We start from the raw sequence: 18,844 nt of genomic DNA, 5'->3' as shown, positions 1-18,844 counted from the left end.
TGTGCGCAAAAGCAAACACACAGTAGAATGTTCACTGTTTAATGCGATATCGACAACAGTGAAATGCTCTACTGTTGTATAGTAGAGAGTACGTTGGATTCATTGACTACAAGTGTTAAAATCGGAAGAAGGTCCCCAATGGTCTTTTTAGGAGCCATGTGGGGATATGATCTATTTCGCATGACTTAATAGCCATGGACAAAATGATCTTTTTCATTTCGTCTTCAGTAGCTGGAGTGAAACAGTCAAGTGGAATTCCTGAGAATGCTTGTTCAGAAATCTCTGAAGGTGCATGTGTTGGCACCACATTGTCAAGGTTCGTACGGATCTTGATGATCTTTCCACTAAAGAAGGTTGCAAAATCGTTTGCCACAACAGATGGGTCGCCCAATGGAAGGTGACAGTCACTATCATTAGTGAGCTCTTTAATCACATTGAATGTCTCCTTGAGGTTTCCTGTGCTAAGTCGTTCCTCGTAATAGTCCTTCTTTGCATTTCGGATAAGATTGACGACACACTCCCGTTGTGCCACAAACATTTGTCTGTGAATCTCGAGTTTGGATGAAAACCATTTTCTCTCTAGCTGCCTCCGAAGATTCCGAGCTATGGCGATGTTCTCACTGAACCAAGGATTATTGGGTCTTGCTGTTATACGTTGCGTTTTAAGGGGTGCCTTTCGATCAAGAGTTGACACAATTGCGTTGTTTAACGTTTCTGCCGTTTCATTCACTGCATTCCTTGGTTTACACTTGGCAAATTCTGCACAGATCTCACTTCCCAATTCTTTTGGACTGACGGATCGCTATTTGCGATAAGACTTCACAAGTTCGACATTGACCTTGGAGACACTAAGCACCATTCCAATGGTGAGGTGGTCTGACAACTCGTGATTGCAAACCGTGACATCATTCACAATTCTGTCCTCATCCCTGACTATCACCAGGTCTAGGGTGTGCCCATGCTTATGGGTTGGCGACGTCACAAGTTGCGAAAGATTGTGAGAGTGAAGAATATCCTTAAACCGTCTCACCTCGGGAAGGTCCTTGTCTACATGTATATTAAAGTCCCCGAGGATCAACAGCCGTTCCTTAGCCACAGATATCTCAGTCACCAACTGCTCAAATTCATCAAGGAAGTTGTTGACCGTGTGTTTACGAGACGGAGGACAATAGATCACGACACAAAGCAGTGGTGTAGGGTCCGATCAAATCAATTATTTTGAGCATTCAAACGTCACGAATGGTGTCGGTAACTTCCTCTGTGTCACTTTCAGACTGTCACGGTAACAGAGTCCTAAACCACCACCTCTCCCTTTGATTCGTGGACTATTGATAAACGAGAAACCTTCTGGGGTCAGCTGCTTAGTGATTGAATTGTCTAATTGCTCCTGAAGCCAAGTCTCAGAGAAAAATGCAAGATCTGGGCCCGGTTGTTCAAAAGAAGAAATACATTTTTAAAGGTAACTTAACGTTAAAATTCCTGACTTGGCGTTAAGATAACGTCAAGTTTTATTTTGAGTTGTTCAAACAATATTAGCCTAACATTGGCGTTATCTTTAACGTTAGATTTAACTTACCTAAAACCCTAAGTTAAATCTAACGTTATCTTTAACTTGATTACCTATACCTACCATGGCAACTAACATCAGTGAACCAAGATGCAATATTTACTAACATTAGCGTTAGTTTACCCCAATGTTGTTTTGAACAACCCAAATTTAACGCCAAGTTAGCTAACGCCAAGTTAAGGAATTTAACGTTGATATTTAACTTAACATCAATGAAATTTAACTTCTTTTGAACAACAGGGCCCAGCACCTTGCTCAATGATATGCTCACTGATTTGAATGGCTTTGTTACGTACTGATCTGGCATTCAAAAGAATTACCTTTGCCTGGACACATTTCCTTTCTGGCATTATTGGAACTTGGATAAGGTTAGCTGGATTTGTTTTCGATTGAATGGCTCGTGGTCGTAATGCACTTAGACGAATTCCTGCCCTCTTTGATCTCCTGGTCTTATACCGATGAATACCATGGTCAATGAGCGTCTTTTTTCAATTGGTCTGAAACTGACACATGTGAACTGGTCCGAAACGATTTCAAGTCCCTTGGCATAAACATGGTGTGTACTTTAGCACTGTCCATTCTGTGTAAACATGTATACTGTACAACAATGTACACGGGACTAATGGAGGCTTTTGTAGGTCCTGGCTCAGTTCTTTGTCCAAGAAGAAGAACTAGAATAAAACATAGCCAGAATGGTCCCATCGGCATGTGATATCGTAAATACGGTCCTATGTTGTTCACGAATAAGATGGTACAATTGTTTATGATGAATTAAAACTGAATTAGGTAAAAAAGTGAAGTTTGTAAGAGAGGTAGAAGGAGCAGCTCCACTCAGCGCGTCACTTAAAACGCGTCACATACAGATTGCGACAGATGCAAAGGCTAAGGCAACATGGAATTGATGGCACAGGTTAGTTATCCTGGTGACCTTGGTGCATCGGGGAAATGAATCAGGTGAATGAGGTGAAATGTAGGTGGGGGCTGGTAGGCCCGCATACGATTTTCCTCTCTCATTTGAGGTAGATGGCCAGAGGTAGAGAGACTCTTAAATGATTGGTTCCTGCAGCTTCGAGAACATGGTCTTCCAATGCTGGGAGTGACCTGATGTTCCAGGGTGAACGGTTCTTCAACATTTGGTGGCACGATCTTCCTGAGGAACAGAGAGAACATTGGATGGAACGGCGCCCTCATCTCATACCATTTTCAGCATCAAGTGGATGGTTACAAGGTTTCTTGACTTGTCATGGTATTAGCTACAGGAAGACTTGCAAAGACTCTACATCAATACCGCTCAATGCTGCAGAGTTGGTAATAGAATTTCAAAATGAGGTCCGAAACATTATCAATGATAATGGAATACAGATTATCGTCAACATGTATGAAACTTTTGTTCTTTGGGACATCGCACCCACGTACACGTACTCTTTGCAAGGTTTGAAACAAGTGGACATACGAACTTCGCGAGGAAATGCAAAATTAGGGTGTACGGTGACTTTAGCGATGACTGCGTGTGGGAGAAAACTCCCTGCAAGTATAATTTTCAAGGGTCTGCGCGATGATGGTCCAGAAATCGCTCGACTTCGGGCAACTGCCCCCGATGGTGTGCGGGTAACGGGCTCGCAAACAGGCTGGGCAAGTTGGCAGACACTGATTGCTTGGGTAAATGATTGCCTCATACCGTTTGTGGGAGACAACTTTCCATTCCTCCTAATTTGGGACATGTTCCCAGCGCACCGGCATCAACAAGTGCGTGACCATGTAGAGGACGCTCCCGGGTTCATAGGGCTGATACCAGGGAGATGTACCTCACTGGTACAACCTTTGGATCTGACCATCATCCGCAGCTTCAAATGTACAACGAGACGCCTATGGAAGGAGTGGAAAATTGAGAACAATGACATTCATGGTCGTTCCCCACAAATCACCAGGGATGCTGTAATTCAGATGGTATCAACTTGCCCCAGAAGCAATCAATACAGCATGGAGAGTGAATGGGCTTGAAGGCAATCAAGAAAATCCGCCTCATCAAAATGATGAGGTACACTTTGAAGATGATGCTGATAATCCCCAAGATGATCTTCATTTTCTTGAAGATTTAGATGAGTGAGATTGATAGGGTAATGCTCTCCAATAAAGCCCCGTGTGTTCAAATCAATGTGTTATTATGTCAGTTTTTCCCACAGGCCTTGGCCTAATTCCCTGAACAATGCAGTTGATCTATGAATGCCTAAAACATGTAAAGGAGTAATATAGGCCTATTCAGGTCTTCTTGTGGTGGCCAGCAAATGCAACGTATACAGTATGTTACGAGACCCCACGATTAGGCCCCTATAATTCGCAGCGAATATACGCTTCAGTTGCTGCTTTAATTTGCAATGAACTATTGAACCCCAGTGCGGGTCGAAAACAAGGTATTTTGTCGCTTCGACTGGGTGGGAACACATCTGTGGATTTTAATAGATACCACTTGTGGCACTAATCGTAAAAACGCGACTGTTGCAGTTAAGTTGAAAATGGGTGACAACAAGTTGAAGAGAAACATCCTAATTATTGGTCAGCAGCGGACAGACGCAGTCACCACCGGCCTGCTTGAATGGTTCAAACACAGAGACGACTTCAACTTCCATTTTATCACTGGGGACTATCCGAACAGCCCGGGCAAGATGAAACCCATCTTGACCAATGGCCAGAAGATTGATGTCAACATGGCAGCATTTATTGACGAGACTGTTCTATACGTGAAGAAAGAGAACATTACGGGAGTGACCGCATATCACGATATTGATATGATCTTAGCTGCAATTGTCAGTGAAAGGTGTGGACTTCCTGGTCCTTCCCCGCAGTCCGTTTTCTTATGTCACCATAAGTATTACGCGAGACTGTGCGAGAAACCGAAGTTGTGGTTTGAGGGGATTGACCTGAACAACGACGTGGAGTGGAGGTCAAAGATGCGATACCCCTGTTGGGTAAAGCCGGTCTGCTTGATGTGTACCATCGGAGGGAGGAGGATCGACAGCGAGAAGGAGATGGAGGCAGCTCTTCGGTTCTTTCGGAAGACGCTCTCGGAAGTGGTGAACTTCTTCGAAATAATCTTTAGCATGGCGGTGAACAAAGCAGAATATCCATTGGCAAGTAAGATCATGTTGATAGCAGAGGAATTGGTGGAGGGGGATGACGTCACCCAGCACTGTGTGGAAGGATGGGCTGACAAAGATGGAAATTTCAACTTATTTGAGGTTGATGATGACGTCATTTCCGACACGACAGTGTTCAACTCGGAGATGATCCCGTCAACCATGTCTCATGAAGAGCGCACCCTGGCGGTCAATGAGAGCAAGAATCTCGTCCACAGTGTTGGACTTCGGTCATGCCCGTTCATTGTTGAAGTGTTCCTCCGTAATGTCGGGGGCAAACCACGAGTTGACTCCATCGAAATTAACCAACGGCCTTGTCCTACCCACCACTTCCCTCAGAATGGTATCAGAGGAATCTCCCTGAGTGTGATAGCAGTATTCGTTGCCTGCGGGATTGATACAGAAGCCAAAGCCTCCCTTGTCAACTTGGGCCAATTTGGTAAAGAGAACAAGTTCGCAATGCTTTGCAACTTCCAGGCAAGAAAATCCGGCGTCATGAGCGAGTTAGTAGATTTGGACGCCGTTGAATACTACCGGGAGACTCCACAGGAGAATGTATACGGGATAAATCATAGCTCTGGCGTGGTTCTAGAGTTTCCGGAAGATCATCATATTGAACTGCCCCCGGAAGGATTTAGAATCGGCTTCTTTGTATTATTTGGGAACAATCCGATTGAGCTACAGAAGCGAGCTAATGTTGTGAGGTCAAAAATTGTCAAAATTTGAACTTTGGTGTCGGTACGCTAATATCTAGACCTTCGGTATTCCTTTAGAACGAGATGAGGGGGAAAGGTTAACTTATGTATGTAGGCCTACGTGATAGGTTAAGTGGTACAATTATACCCCCTACTGTGTTGAAAACAGCTGGTGGTAAACATTATTGCACACTATTGCACACTATATTTATATATATATAAATTAGGCGATGACGTAGGCATACATGACCTGCATGTATGACCCGTCTAAAATTTTCCACAGTCACTTTAAACTATGGAGCCTGCTCCACATCCCTCGGAAAAACGTGGTCGCAAAAATCGACCCGTAAAAGACACCAGCGCATGACGCTGACGCTTGCCAGATGTCGCAACACATTCTGGCCAAATCACACAATTTGGCTTCTAGAACGCACAATGGTTCTCCAATACATGCAAAAATCGATCGCAGCAGCTGCTTGGAGGTTTGACCAAGATTGGTATAAATCTGTGCACATGTTACGTGGGTCATTAAACAAGATGGCGCCGATAAGGATCCAAAGTTTTTGCCAGATATTTGTATTTTCGTTAATTTTTCCGATTTTTGTTGCACCAGAGGCCGAACTCGCACCATCCGCATTTCATCATCGGAGACTGTTGATGATAGAGACGGAATTGATATATATGTTTAAACTAATTATGCGATGGGAGGACTTGTTACATGACGAAAAGGAGGAGCATAATTTTAACTCGACTGAGGTGAAACAGTAAGTGCATATAATGAACCAAGCCATCTTTATTCAAGTATCAAAATCGGGCATCTTCATCATATTGTGGAAATCTGTTAATGCAGTTAAATGTATTACTGCATTTGCTTTAAAGTTGTCTTCCATACGTCTTAAATGGGACAATATAGGCAGCAGCTAGGCAGGCAAGATAAAGTTACACAAAGTCGCCCATAGGGGTCTCTCTATTAGTCACCTAAAGATGGCCAAATTAGCCCCTCTGCTCCTGCCTATAGTCCTCCTTTAACATAGCCAACTCCTTTAACATAGCCAACCTTTTAAAAAGGTTGGCTATGTTAAAGGAGGACTATAGGCATTAAATAGGCATTAAAAGGACTATAGGCATTAAAATTAAAATTACATGTAACATAGGCCCCCTTTAAAATACTAATCAAATAATATTCCGAATGACATAAAGCATACGAAATAAATACACCATTGAAAACTACATTTAGAGGCTTTGATATTATTTGGTTCGTCTGAGTTTTAATGTTACATCAAAGTAACATCATTACATCACTATCATTATCATTATCATTACATCATTACATCATTATCTGAATTCCGAAAAACCTGCCAGGGCTGCCCTTTTTTAAAAATACAGTTTTGCCTTTCTGAAGATCCAGGGGTGCATGCAAAAACAGCCTAAGTCACTTTTTACCATTTTCCAGGAGAGCCAAAAAACTGAGTCAGACGTAGGTCATTTTTGCACCAGATCACCATCTTTGCCTTCATTTTTTGGCAGAAGAGGGCAGCACCTGTAGGCAAACCATATTATTGGTGGATAGGGGACGGTGCCACCATGCAAAAACAGCCCAAGTCAGACTTGGGCTGTTTTTGCATGCACCCCTTCTGATAGTCTATTCATTCTTGGTGATGGGGAGTAACCTACGTATAGAACAACGTGACTTTAATCAAGTACATCTATATGTTTTTATGACACCTTCATCATTAAAGCTGGACTTGGAGCTATATGTATCTCCAATCGCCCCCTGGAGGAAGTGTCTCTGTCTTCAGCGTAGTCATCTTCAGTGATATCAATCACCGACTTTAGTCATATCATTCATTTATACCTCATCGCACCCCTTCCGTAAAATCGAATGGCATCGCCAATAACAATGAAAAATCTGTGATTTCTCATTGTTGAATACATGACGATTATTCGGTAGTGCTTTGAAATGCTTCAATCAATGTAAACTATTGACCCCTGGCTGCATGCAACACGTGCTGTTCAACAGCCATCAGAACTGCTGTGGATGCATTCCGTCTGTATGGCGATGATGTAAGTTAAGTACGACTGACTATACCGTTTACAATATAGCATCGATTATTCATGCGCCGATTGGGAGTTATACGGTGGCCCATAGAGAACATGCGTTTATTTTCAATATAATAGAATATTTTTCTTTTTACAATACGTTTTTTTTCTCTCGAATTACAACCGCCGTCGGATTTATTTCTCACCGCCGAAAAACTAATTTCCACCGCCGGGTAAAAAATGATAATTCCCACCACCGCCAAAGAAAATAATATCCACCGCGGTGGAAATTAATATCGACCGCGGTGGAAATTAATATCCACCGCGGTGGAAATAATATCCACCGCGGTGGAAATAATATCCACCGCGGGAGCTAATTCGTTATTGACACCGCGGTGGATATTATTTCCACCGCGGTGGATATTAATTTCCACCGCGGTGGATATTAATTTCCACCGCGGTCGATATTAATTTCCACCGCGGTGGATATTATTTTCTTTGGCGGTGGTGGGAATTATTATTTTTTACCCGGCGGTGGAAATTGTTTTTTCGGCGGTGAGAAATAAATCCGACGGCGGTTGTAATTCGAGAGAAAAAAAACGCATTGTAAAAAGAAAAATTTTCTATTATATTGAAAATAAACGCATGTCCTCTATGGGCCACCGCAGAGTTAATTGATGTTGTTTAAAACAAAATTATATCAACTAAAATAGTTTTATGTACCGGTATCACTTTAACCATGTCACCAACTTTTGGGTGGCTGGAGAGCCTTAAACGTTGTATAAAATTATACGGCCTCGCCATTAGGGGGCATTGGCAGCGAGTTCTATTCGGACGGAGCTACGTCATCAAATGTTGACTTCTGGTCCTACGCAAGGAGGTTGTTGGTTATCGCCAGATCATCCCTAATGATAGCGCTGGAATAATTTGCATGGCATCCTCCAAACAGTTATCCTGAAAAACAGCCTCAAGCACAGGCATTACATAGCAAATACAATACAGAGATGGGGCCTTCGTCAGCGCAGGAGCTACGCTGAAGGATGAATTGCGTAAGGATGGAATTCAAGGCCTTTTCGACCCCGCGTGCTAACGCAAATTCGAGTTCGTTTCGTCATCCTTGGAGTACTACTCCTAGAACTGTTGATAGGGTACCGTTACTGCGTTTATGTAAATATCGAAATGCGTCATGCAGGAAATACCGCCGGCGAGAATCGTATGCGGAACTAAAAAGGACTTAACGGGGCATACCGATTATTCTAATACATTGTACGTCACCTTAACCTTTACGTCACGTTCAACAAGTTCTGCATGGACTTTCGTTTTCGAGAACCCCAGTAGTCCACTTGGATGACTCCGGATATTGAAGGTGCACGGCAACAGCTATGCAGTTTGGCGAAATCAAACATCCTTGGGCAACTCGGATGAGCTGTCCGAGTTCGCGCAAACAGCCCAGCATCTTTTAACGCAGAAATATAGCCAATACAAATTAGCCAAGACTCGCTCCTTCCAAGCAGCCAAATTGCGGCGAAGTTTACAGTTTCTCTCTCTTGCGACGAATACAGAACAGATTCATTGCATCTGACCTACATTTCTTTCCTCCCCCGAGGACATAAATGTAAAAGTTGACAGCATGGTTCATCTGTGTTATCATTGCGCCTGTCCACATGATAAGACCTGCCCTCAGTACCCAGTAGTTATCGCTGTAGTCGAAAACTGCCACAACTGCCGGAATTCTGAAAGAAATCTCGTAGAGCGCGTACGGGGCACAGCAGACTATGAAAGCTAAGGACACCAATAGCAGCATCCTGGTCAAATGTTTGTTTTCCGATCGTTGGTCTTCTGATTCCCCGAGTTGGTTTCTGTTCGCGTCTGCTCGCCTGACACCTTTGAGGATTAGAATATTAGCTATGAGGATAACGGAGAACGGTATCACCGAGGAGACAGTTGACTGGTAGACTGCTACGATTACTTCGACCCATGGATGTTCTTTGAAGCTAACTATTGGGAAAAAGGTGTCAAAACCTTCACCGGTCCTTCTGATTTCGTAGGTAAACAGCATGTGGACATTCAGAACTATTGGTAAGATCACCACCCAAGTCACAACTTTCTTTGCCCGCGACACCGTACATTTGGATTTAGCTCTTAAGGGGAACATGACGGCGCAGGCGCGATCAACAGTCATTGCGGCTAAAGCGAGTCTCGATGATGTACCGCTAGAATACAGTGAAAAGTTAATTATCCTGAATAGGAAAAAGGAAAAGGGTTGAGAGGGTGATAATACTTTGGATGGAACACAACTTAGTGGGCCTGTACGTTCAGAAGGAACTCATCCTGTGGAAACCAGCGGTTATTGTTCGGTTCTCCGACCCTGCGCGGGTAGGAGAAGCGAAGTCTTTTTCTTCAGGATGGAAGGTTATTGTACACTTTGCATTCTTGGGTGTCCTACCGTCAAGAAATGTTTTCCTTTGGGAAGTGAAGTTTCTCGGCCCGATGGTCTATCGTTTTTCAGCCGTTGTCTCATTCAAACAAAATCGCTCTTGGTAGGTTTCGCGCCACTGAACGCGATTTTGTTTGAATCGAACGGAGCAAGCGTAATCGCAAGATTTAAGTTTGGCACACGTACCCTTACACGATTGTGACATCTCCATGCAGCAGTGATTTGTAATGTACGCCGCGCAGCATGCACAGTGCAAAAATCGCATGCATGCACATGCAAACTTGCGCGATATTGCATGCAGTTTAAACACGTCATTAGTAAAGATGCCGTATAGAAAAACTCGGTACACCGCTCGTAATTACTAGTGGTCCAGGAAAATAGAAATGCAGTTATTCACAATGCCGAAGTGCAGTTGTTATGCATATGAATTTGATATGTACATCTGTCTACACAAAGACAATTTACTACATGTACCTATTTACGCAATAACAAAATTTCAAGTTCAATTGAAAATTTCGAATTTTTAACTGACGGCACAGGCCTTTAAAACTGTCCGTACTCACCGACACATAGTAAGGTAGTTTGGAAATCTCAGACCAAAGAAAAGTGGTGCGTAGGCTAAATACTCTATTAAGAACACCGTATCAACTACAGCTATGGCAGACATGTACAAGCATGTACTGACGTGACGATACTCTTTCCTCGTGGTGATCAAAAATGAAACAACATTTCCAAATATCCCAACGATTGATACGAACATAGGAGCCCAATTCATGACAATACTTTGAGCCAGGAGCAAGTTTGAATACTGGATAGTTTCTACGGGGGTCTTGTCTGATATCGTACCTGTGGGTGATACCCAATCCTGGTTCGATGACATGGTTGTAATGGTATCACTTGTCATTCAAGCTTCAAGAAGTATAAGATTGGACGATTTCACCAACGCCGTATCTCGCTGGCATATAGTTTACTTGATCTTGCAGTGGCATTTCGTCCCTCTTCGTTCATCCTGACCCCCATCCTAAAGAAAGCAGGGCTGAAGTTTCGGTAAACGCAATACGGAGATCCGGCATCGGAGAAAATAGTAGCATATTGAGTCATAAATACATGTTAGATGTTTCGGCTGACCGCTGATCGACATAAAAGCGACAGTGAATCCCAGAGCATTGCACCACCTCATATGACGACGTACACTCGAAATTAAGGTTGCTCTGAAAACTTCAAAAGGTTTTTGACCAACACATACATGTACCACATAAGGGTTTAGCATGTGCTCTGTGTGCCTTCCCTCTGTGCATTCATAGTACATGTACGAGTGAGTGTGGACGGACTAATGGTCCGTGTTTCACAGCCGACGAAAGAAACGAAAATATAGCGAGACCATCACGTATACAAGTCACGATTATCTTGACAGAACTATGAATACTGCCGTCTCTTGAGCGTAATTTACTCAATTTTGTATAATTTTATAGCTTCATTGTCTGCGTTAGTCCGTGATGATTCGGATGCGGAGTGTTCCAATTATGTAATCGTCATAATCACTGCTGTGTACTCACATATATACATCAAACGGATATGATATATGATATGAACTTTAAAACAGTTTGATGAACGTGAGAAAGGAGATTGATTAGACACAGTTCACCTTACTGAATTTGCCTTGAGATGTACATGTATATGTATACCATTCGTCGTGTAGCAAAATTGCACGGGAAAAGACTTCACGATGTTTATTACAACTTCTGTGTGTGGTATACTGACCTGCTGCTATCTGTTCAATGAGACCAGTGCGAATTTTACAGTGAGACCTGAGTACGCCGTAAATAAATGTATGTGTGTTAGCAAGAAATACTGCCTTGTTTACTTGCTCGGATGCTGAATTATATCAGAAAAGATGCTAAAACTTCCATTCATCCCGAAATGGCAACAGGAATGCAGGGATAAGTTCAATAATATATGGATACCAGGTGATATTTTTCTCTCTCTTCTCTCACAGCTTCATTCAGGAGACTGAGCCTCTGAACCAAGACGCATTAGACAACCGGGAATTCTACACTGCCAACCCTGTTGGCCTCTACATCCTCACGAAACGACTCACAGAAAAATGGAGGCCATATGTTGAAAAGTTCCAGGAGGAGAAAATATGTGGCCAACGTAAGTTACCATGTTTTAGTAGCAGTGTAAATAGACTGCCCCATGGACATAGGATTCTATTTTGCACTTTTAATGTATTGAATGTCATGAGTCTCAGTACAACTGTACATGAACCCGTCAACATACAATAGTCATAGAGAATGAGACTTGACCAGGAGGGACCTTAAGACTGCCAATACATCTACCAATACATCTCGAGACATTTTTCCTTTCCATCCTCAAATACAAAGATCAGTTGCATGGTAATCGAGTAAAAGGCCTCGGCTGTAGCTACGGATGCCTTCTTTCAGTCAACTTGAAAAACGTCCTGAGAATAAGCGTCAAGCAAGAAACAAAAGACACAGACAGTCCCTTTGATTTTAGTACGGATTGGTAAAGCATAGTCAAGGGAAAAGGCGTGCACGGTACTTCTTTACAAATGGGTCACAATATGCTGCTACATTTCAACAATTTTTTTCAGCTGTCAGCCAAAAACTCACTAATTTCAACGCCGCCATGCCGTCGAAAAAAGACCTTGACGAAGCCGCTTTTAACCTAATCAACCTCCAGCGTCTCTTCGACCTCAAGACAGACGACATTGCAAATGGCGTCGTGGCGGGAAACAAGACCCAACCTTTGACCCCTGACATGTGCTACGACATCGCATTGGCTGCAGAAGAGAAGTTAGAGTATTACTACGCCATTCAGTGGTATGAGCGGGCAATCGCCGGATGTGGGCGGGAAAAGGAGACAGGAAAGCTGGCGGCCTCTAGCGAGAAGAATAAGAACTTGGAAACAATCAGGAAAGTGGCGTTCCGAGGACTGGGAGCAGTTTATTACAAGGTAAATCTATTCTACATGACAACTCGAACCTGACCCAAAAAAATCTCGGCGTGATCACTAGAATTGTAGCGCCCAACACAACGGTCCCAATTAAATTCATCCGATTATTTAAAGTACATGTATTCACTTCGCGGATTTTCACATTTACCGTTGCATTGTAACGAAAATCATATTGCTGCTCATTGGTCGGGATGTCACACATTGTACGCGCAATGCGTCATTCATCATTCCCTGTAGTTGATAATGCTATATTACATGTTTATATATTTCTAGCTGAAACACATGCAGAAAGCAGTGGAGGTCGTCACCAAGGCTCTGGAGCACGGTATGTCAACGGTTCGACGGCATCATCTGTGACGCAACACATCGACGATTTGTGTATGACGTTACAATATGTAATTTTTAAAGCTTTTTCCATGTGTACATTTCCCACTGTACATTGCCTATCGTGCTTCTTCACCTCTGTAATAACCAAATGGTATTAATACAGAAGAAATTGAAATTGAAATTGAATTGAATTGTATCTCCGTCATTATTTATCGCATGGTCACTAGATTTATTCATCGATATTTACGATCTACGTCAAATTTTGAATTCATTTTGCCGGTGGCGTGCTGGATTGGAAGCATTTTATCTGATATTTAACGCGCTTGGCCATGTTGAGTATCGACCCCTCAGACTGGTTAACAGATTTTTTGACAGAAGCAAAGTTTGTGGTGTACCAACTGTAGGCAGAGATGCAAAAATCAACCCTGCGGGTTGTTCTTAAAGAGTACGGGAATTCGTACATTGTTAGAGCCAGCTTTTTCCTCCAGATCCAAACAGCAAAACCGCTGTTAACGATTTGAAGTTTTACGAGAGAGTCCTGCGTGATGGTGGTTATACAGAACAAGACTTGAAACCGACAGAACCCCAGTCGAAACTTTTTAGGCTCTATGAGGGCCTTTGCGGTGGAAAAATTAAGCAGGTGAGTTGCTCTCGACAACCAAAGTTCTTTTTTTCGTGGACTATAAAGCAAACAATCGATCCCATGGATACTGTGGTTTATCGGAAATCTACGGCTTCGAAATCCTAAAAAATGTCTCGGGACACCCTAAGCTCCATGTAGAAAATGCAAAAAATCCTTGACACGTGCCCAGTACCAGTATCGCTGGACTACGGTGGCTGGGACCACAGTGACAGTGTCAGCATAATAAGTGGAGTGCACGCTATGTTATGTACATGAACTTCATCACGTTAGTTCACGATTTTGACTTTCAGCCGGTGAGAAGGCTCTCCTGTTTTTACCTGGACGGAAACAACAATCCATTTACCCAAGTCCGTGTCGAAGTTCTCCGGAAAAACCCGAGGATCGTTATGTTCCACAATGCAATCAGTTTAAATCACACGGGCAATGTACTAGAGGGCGTCGATAAGCTGGTGAGTTGAAGATATCACTCTTTGAAATAAAGCCTTTTCAACTTTTGAAAAACCTTTTATGATTTTTCGGTCAACGCATGCACCCCGTAGAGGTTTTTCAGCGATGTGCGATTCAAGCGGATCGAATTCAGTGGAAACCTACCCTCTCCGGCTCACAAGCGAACACCAGTCGATGCCGGGGTCGTTGCCATGTTTTCTAAAGCCACCCGGTAATAAAGATCCAATGAAAGACCACACCAACAACTACACATGTATAAAATCCAGAATTTCAAGGAGGTTTTCATCTCATAATCAATTATGCTATATTTCAGCTCCGCAAGTCGGTGATATCGAATAGAGGATATTCAAAGGAAAGACAATGGTAAGTAGCCTTGCAATTTGCGGGATCCACTTTTATAAACGCGAAGGCCTACAAATCTGTAGATTTTATGGGCAAAGGAAATTCCTCAAATCCAAAGCTGTAAGTTCGTCTGGATAAAATCGTGCTTATTATTGGAGTTACATGTGATACGTCGAACACCACGAAATAGAGATTTTTGTCGCCTCGGTGATAGGTTTCTTATATCGCATGTCTCTCGTTTGCACTGGTCATTACAGGTGTTTGCGACAAGAATCAACCTCCGATATCATATCAAACCCAGTAAGCAGCGACGAAACCCAGAAAGCAGTTTATTGAGTAAACAACTGCCGTTTTTCTTACTACAGGGCTAACCTCTACAACCATAACATTCACGTGGAAAGGATGCACAGTCGGTTTAAACAACTCACGAAAATCGACTACGATCTTTCGGAAACGAAGTATATGGTAAGTGTTAGATTTGACTTTAAGAATATAAATTGTAATATGTCGATTGAATGCCACCCGTTGATACGAACGGTGTATCCCTTTAAGGGCAGTCTGAGGTACACTGAATGCGAGATTGGCGTACATGTACTTTTGTATGAACTTTCCAACGCATGCGAGCATGCATTGTGTACAATCCTGCGTGAAATAAAAAAAGACTGCCGCGCGTGTTATTGTTGCATTCAATGTAAACGTTTAGATTTCCACTGAATGCGATTTTATGTGAATCTCTCAGTTTATGCAACATCGCAAAGCAAACGATTTTGATGGCTCGGAATAAAGCCGTGTCGTACGTGTTCTCACAATTGCACTCAGTGGAACCTAGCCATCATAGGACCACACGCACCTTATTTTTCGGGACACTATGTGCTACGCCTTGTTCACGCTCATTCAAATCTAACTTTATATGTATATAAATTGCTTTTTCAGGCGTTTAACTATGGAACCGGGATCCCAAAGTCACCGTTCATCGACTTGGATGATATCGCACTTCATGGAGGAAATAGTTCCACGTTCATGGTGTTTGTGAGCAGAATTTTTTCCAAAAACATGTACCTCGTCCCCTTCAGGTTGAACTTGAGAAGCAATACATGTATTTGACACGAAAGGCTTTACCGCCGGGCAGATTTAATTTTTTCAGGATGCAGAGGCACGAAAAAGCTCGTAATCAACCCTTTAAGGACTGATTGTTTTACCGATAAAGGTATCGAGAACCTGAGTGTATATTTAGTTCGTCACATCCTGGGCCTGAGTGTTTTTAGACAAAGTTCAGAAATCCTCACCCTCCTCTTTCAGTTGAGCAATGTTGATGTCGGTGGCGGCGTCGTCTTCCCCTGGTTGAAAACAGTCGTCCAGCCCGAGATGGGATCAGCTTTATTCTGGTACAACACCAAGCCTAGCGGTAAAGTCGACCGAAAACTCCTCTGGGGAGAGTGTCCCATCTTACTAGGATCAAAATCGGGTGAGTGAGGTCATCTGAGGCAATAAGGACCGTGTTTAGCGGGAAATGGGAGCAGAGGGCAGACGTGCATGCATATTTTGGGCCTTTTAGAACGAAAAGTGGTGTCCTGCCACCCCCTCCATCCCCGGACCAAAACCTCGACAAATATGTCATGTTGACTCTTGTGGCTTATAGTCTTCCATCTTCTTTTCAGCTACTTTCAGGGTGCACAAGGACTACGTTAACGACCCTCCCAAATATGGTAGCCTGAGTGTGGACTTGTGGGACAAGTGGTAGATACATCAACAGCTAGAATCGAGTCAGTACGAGAGCAAAGGTGCTGCCCCATCTGATAATGAAGACATGGCATTATCACTAGGACTATTGGCCCAATACCATATAAGCCCAACGTGGTGCATGGCTCAGGATTGGCCAGCTGCCGTAGGCCCAATTCTAAACTATTTTATTTTCGTTACCAACGACAGAATTTTGTCGTGGCACGATCTTCGCCTGGAACGGATAAGTTCTAAATGTTCTATCACGCGAAAAATGACTTACTGTTAAATTTATATATTAGTTGTCTGTACATGTATCATTCAGAAATTACACGAATTTGATTGCTATTATGCACACGTCAAGAGCAGACTTGATTCAATAGATAATTCTATGTATGAAAATTGATGATCATACTCTGTATAAACGCTGTCGCTCCTGATACATGCAAGCCACAATTAGCAAACAACGGGCCACTGCTACGGAGTGGTTGAGTTACCCGAGAAGCACAACCAAAACAAAGACTGAGGAAAGTACATCTCATAATGGTTTTGCAAGTTATGGACATATCTATTTTACTTCTATGATTTGATAATAGGCAGAGTAAGCAAAGGGTTTTTTGTCTAAAGAAAAAACCGTACAAATAATAAACAATCACATTTGCTTGTAGGTAGTCCGAGAGGTACGCGTCTGCGACGATAGAACACGGTACCGTATTTTTTGTATTTCACTAAAAATACCATTCGCCAACATGCCACTATGCCTGTTTTCTTTTTGGAAAGGAAGTGACTATTTGGCAAGCCCGGCTCACTTTCTGCCCTAGATGGAGAGCCGAACTCATGCATATTCAACCATCCAGGAGCTCATTATCATTCGTGGCAACACGGTCAGCAACACTGGAGTTACAGTGAAACGCCTTTAGAAATGCACACTAATGCATTTAACATGCTTATCAGTTAATTCACGTTTATGACTTTTTTTGTCAATCCGGCTAAACTTTAGAATCCCCGATCGGAAATCACGTAGTTTGATCGCATTCAACTATAAATCCATTGAATAGTGGTGCTTGGTTAGTCAACCGATGACCTTTTTTTGGGGTGTGATCGGGGATTCTAAATTCGTTCCGTAAATCCATACAGTCATGTACATGTACATGCTTCTTCATGGATTATTGACCAAAACCCGAGTTTAGTAACAGAAATTGAATCGAGAGCGGGAAGTCGGCCATTGTTAAATATGCGCATATAAATTTGAATATGACGTCACTACTCTCTGATTGGCCAACATGTTGTAACCTCTCCGGCAGTATTTTTGGGCAAGCCCGGTGTGACAGCGGATATAGTCCCCCTGGATTCATAGTCCGGTAGCATTGTATTTGACCAATTAGGCAGCATGATCTGTTGTACCGCTAACCCTAACCAAAACATTTAGCAATGCGGGCTATTGTTACACGGACTATCAGCCCTAGGACTACTATCCCTTGCACACCGGCTTGCCGAACAGGGTGGCTTTTTAGTGCTGTTTGGCAAGCGGCTCTCCCAACAGGACAAAAAAAGATGCATGTTCGGCGAGCGGCTTGCCAAATAGACCCGGCCTTTCTTTTTTTGCTGCTTTGTTGCCAAAAACGTAATACATGTAATTGCTGTTTGCGCTGTAAACAAAATTGGTTTAAGTGACTTGTATATTATGACGACGGTGATATATAGCTTGAGGACATATTGACTGCCGCTAGAGAACTTCTACGCTACACACTCCGCCCAGAGCGCAATTAAATGTGATTTAATGCAAATCATGATTGATAGTACCAAAGGTGCAAAAACGGCAATCATGAACGGACAGACTGTTTTAGTTTTTATTTCGCGTCAGATTATGGTGTATTTTGTACACGTCGACGTCCTCTGCTCATGAAGTCTAAAGCCGAGCTTCAGAACAGGTGCATGCATTCGGGAATTTGATTAGATGACGCGTGGTTGATCTGTGCATGACAACCATTCCTACGGATTCATCGGCTTGTCCGCGAAAAACCTGCTCAGGTTTTGGTCGGGTGGTTTTGGTTTTGCCAAGACCGCTGGTCATACATGTAGTAGAACGGTGTGCACGGACTGCAAGCAACTAGTCGACCAGTCAGTGGTGAAAGTTCCTTTACCTACCAGTGCCATTTTTGGGTTAATGGTCACATGGATGAGGATATTTAACGAATATTCATGGTAAGTAGGCTCACACCACAGTTAAAATCCTTTCTGTTTTAATGCCGCATTTTTCTTAGACATTCCAAACTACAAATTTAAGATTACGCACGTACATGTACTTGTTACATTTAATGATGCAACACAAAGATATCTATACGGACATAGACGAAGTTATTATCAACCTGACAAGACTTGGCTTTTTGTTCAGATTTTGTAACCGGTTAGGGGTACGCACGAATGAGATTATTTGAGTTATTATTCGTGTGGATACGTAAGCGGAGACAGAATCTATACCGATCACGGCGTTTATTCCAGTAAACACGGTTATGG

General features: G+C 42.8%; 1 protein-coding gene across 1 annotated transcript; it reads left to right on the top strand.

The window, feature by feature from the left end:
* Positions 1–4,014: 4,014 nt before the first annotated feature.
* Positions 4,015–18,161, top strand: LOC135499784 (prolyl 4-hydroxylase subunit alpha-1-like). The gene is made up of 11 exons (XM_064790738.1): positions 4,015–6,160; positions 11,870–12,027; positions 12,488–12,849; positions 13,123–13,174; positions 13,665–13,816; positions 14,110–14,268; positions 14,580–14,629; positions 14,974–15,073; positions 15,542–15,637; positions 15,908–16,073; positions 16,267–18,161. Exons 1-11 carry the CDS (start codon positions 5,655–5,657, stop codon positions 16,347–16,349), a joined length of 1,884 nt encoding a protein of 627 aa, XP_064646808.1. The 5' UTR covers positions 4,015–5,654; the 3' UTR covers positions 16,350–18,161.
* Positions 18,162–18,844: the final 683 nt, after the last annotated feature.

Source organism: Lineus longissimus, chromosome 15 (assembly GCF_910592395.1).
Source record: "Lineus longissimus chromosome 15, tnLinLong1.2, whole genome shotgun sequence".
NCBI classification, from domain to species: Eukaryota; Metazoa; Nemertea; class Pilidiophora; order Heteronemertea; family Lineidae; genus Lineus; species Lineus longissimus.
The sequence above is the reverse complement of the archived record's forward strand: the minus strand, read 5'-3'. Positions and strand labels throughout refer to the sequence as shown.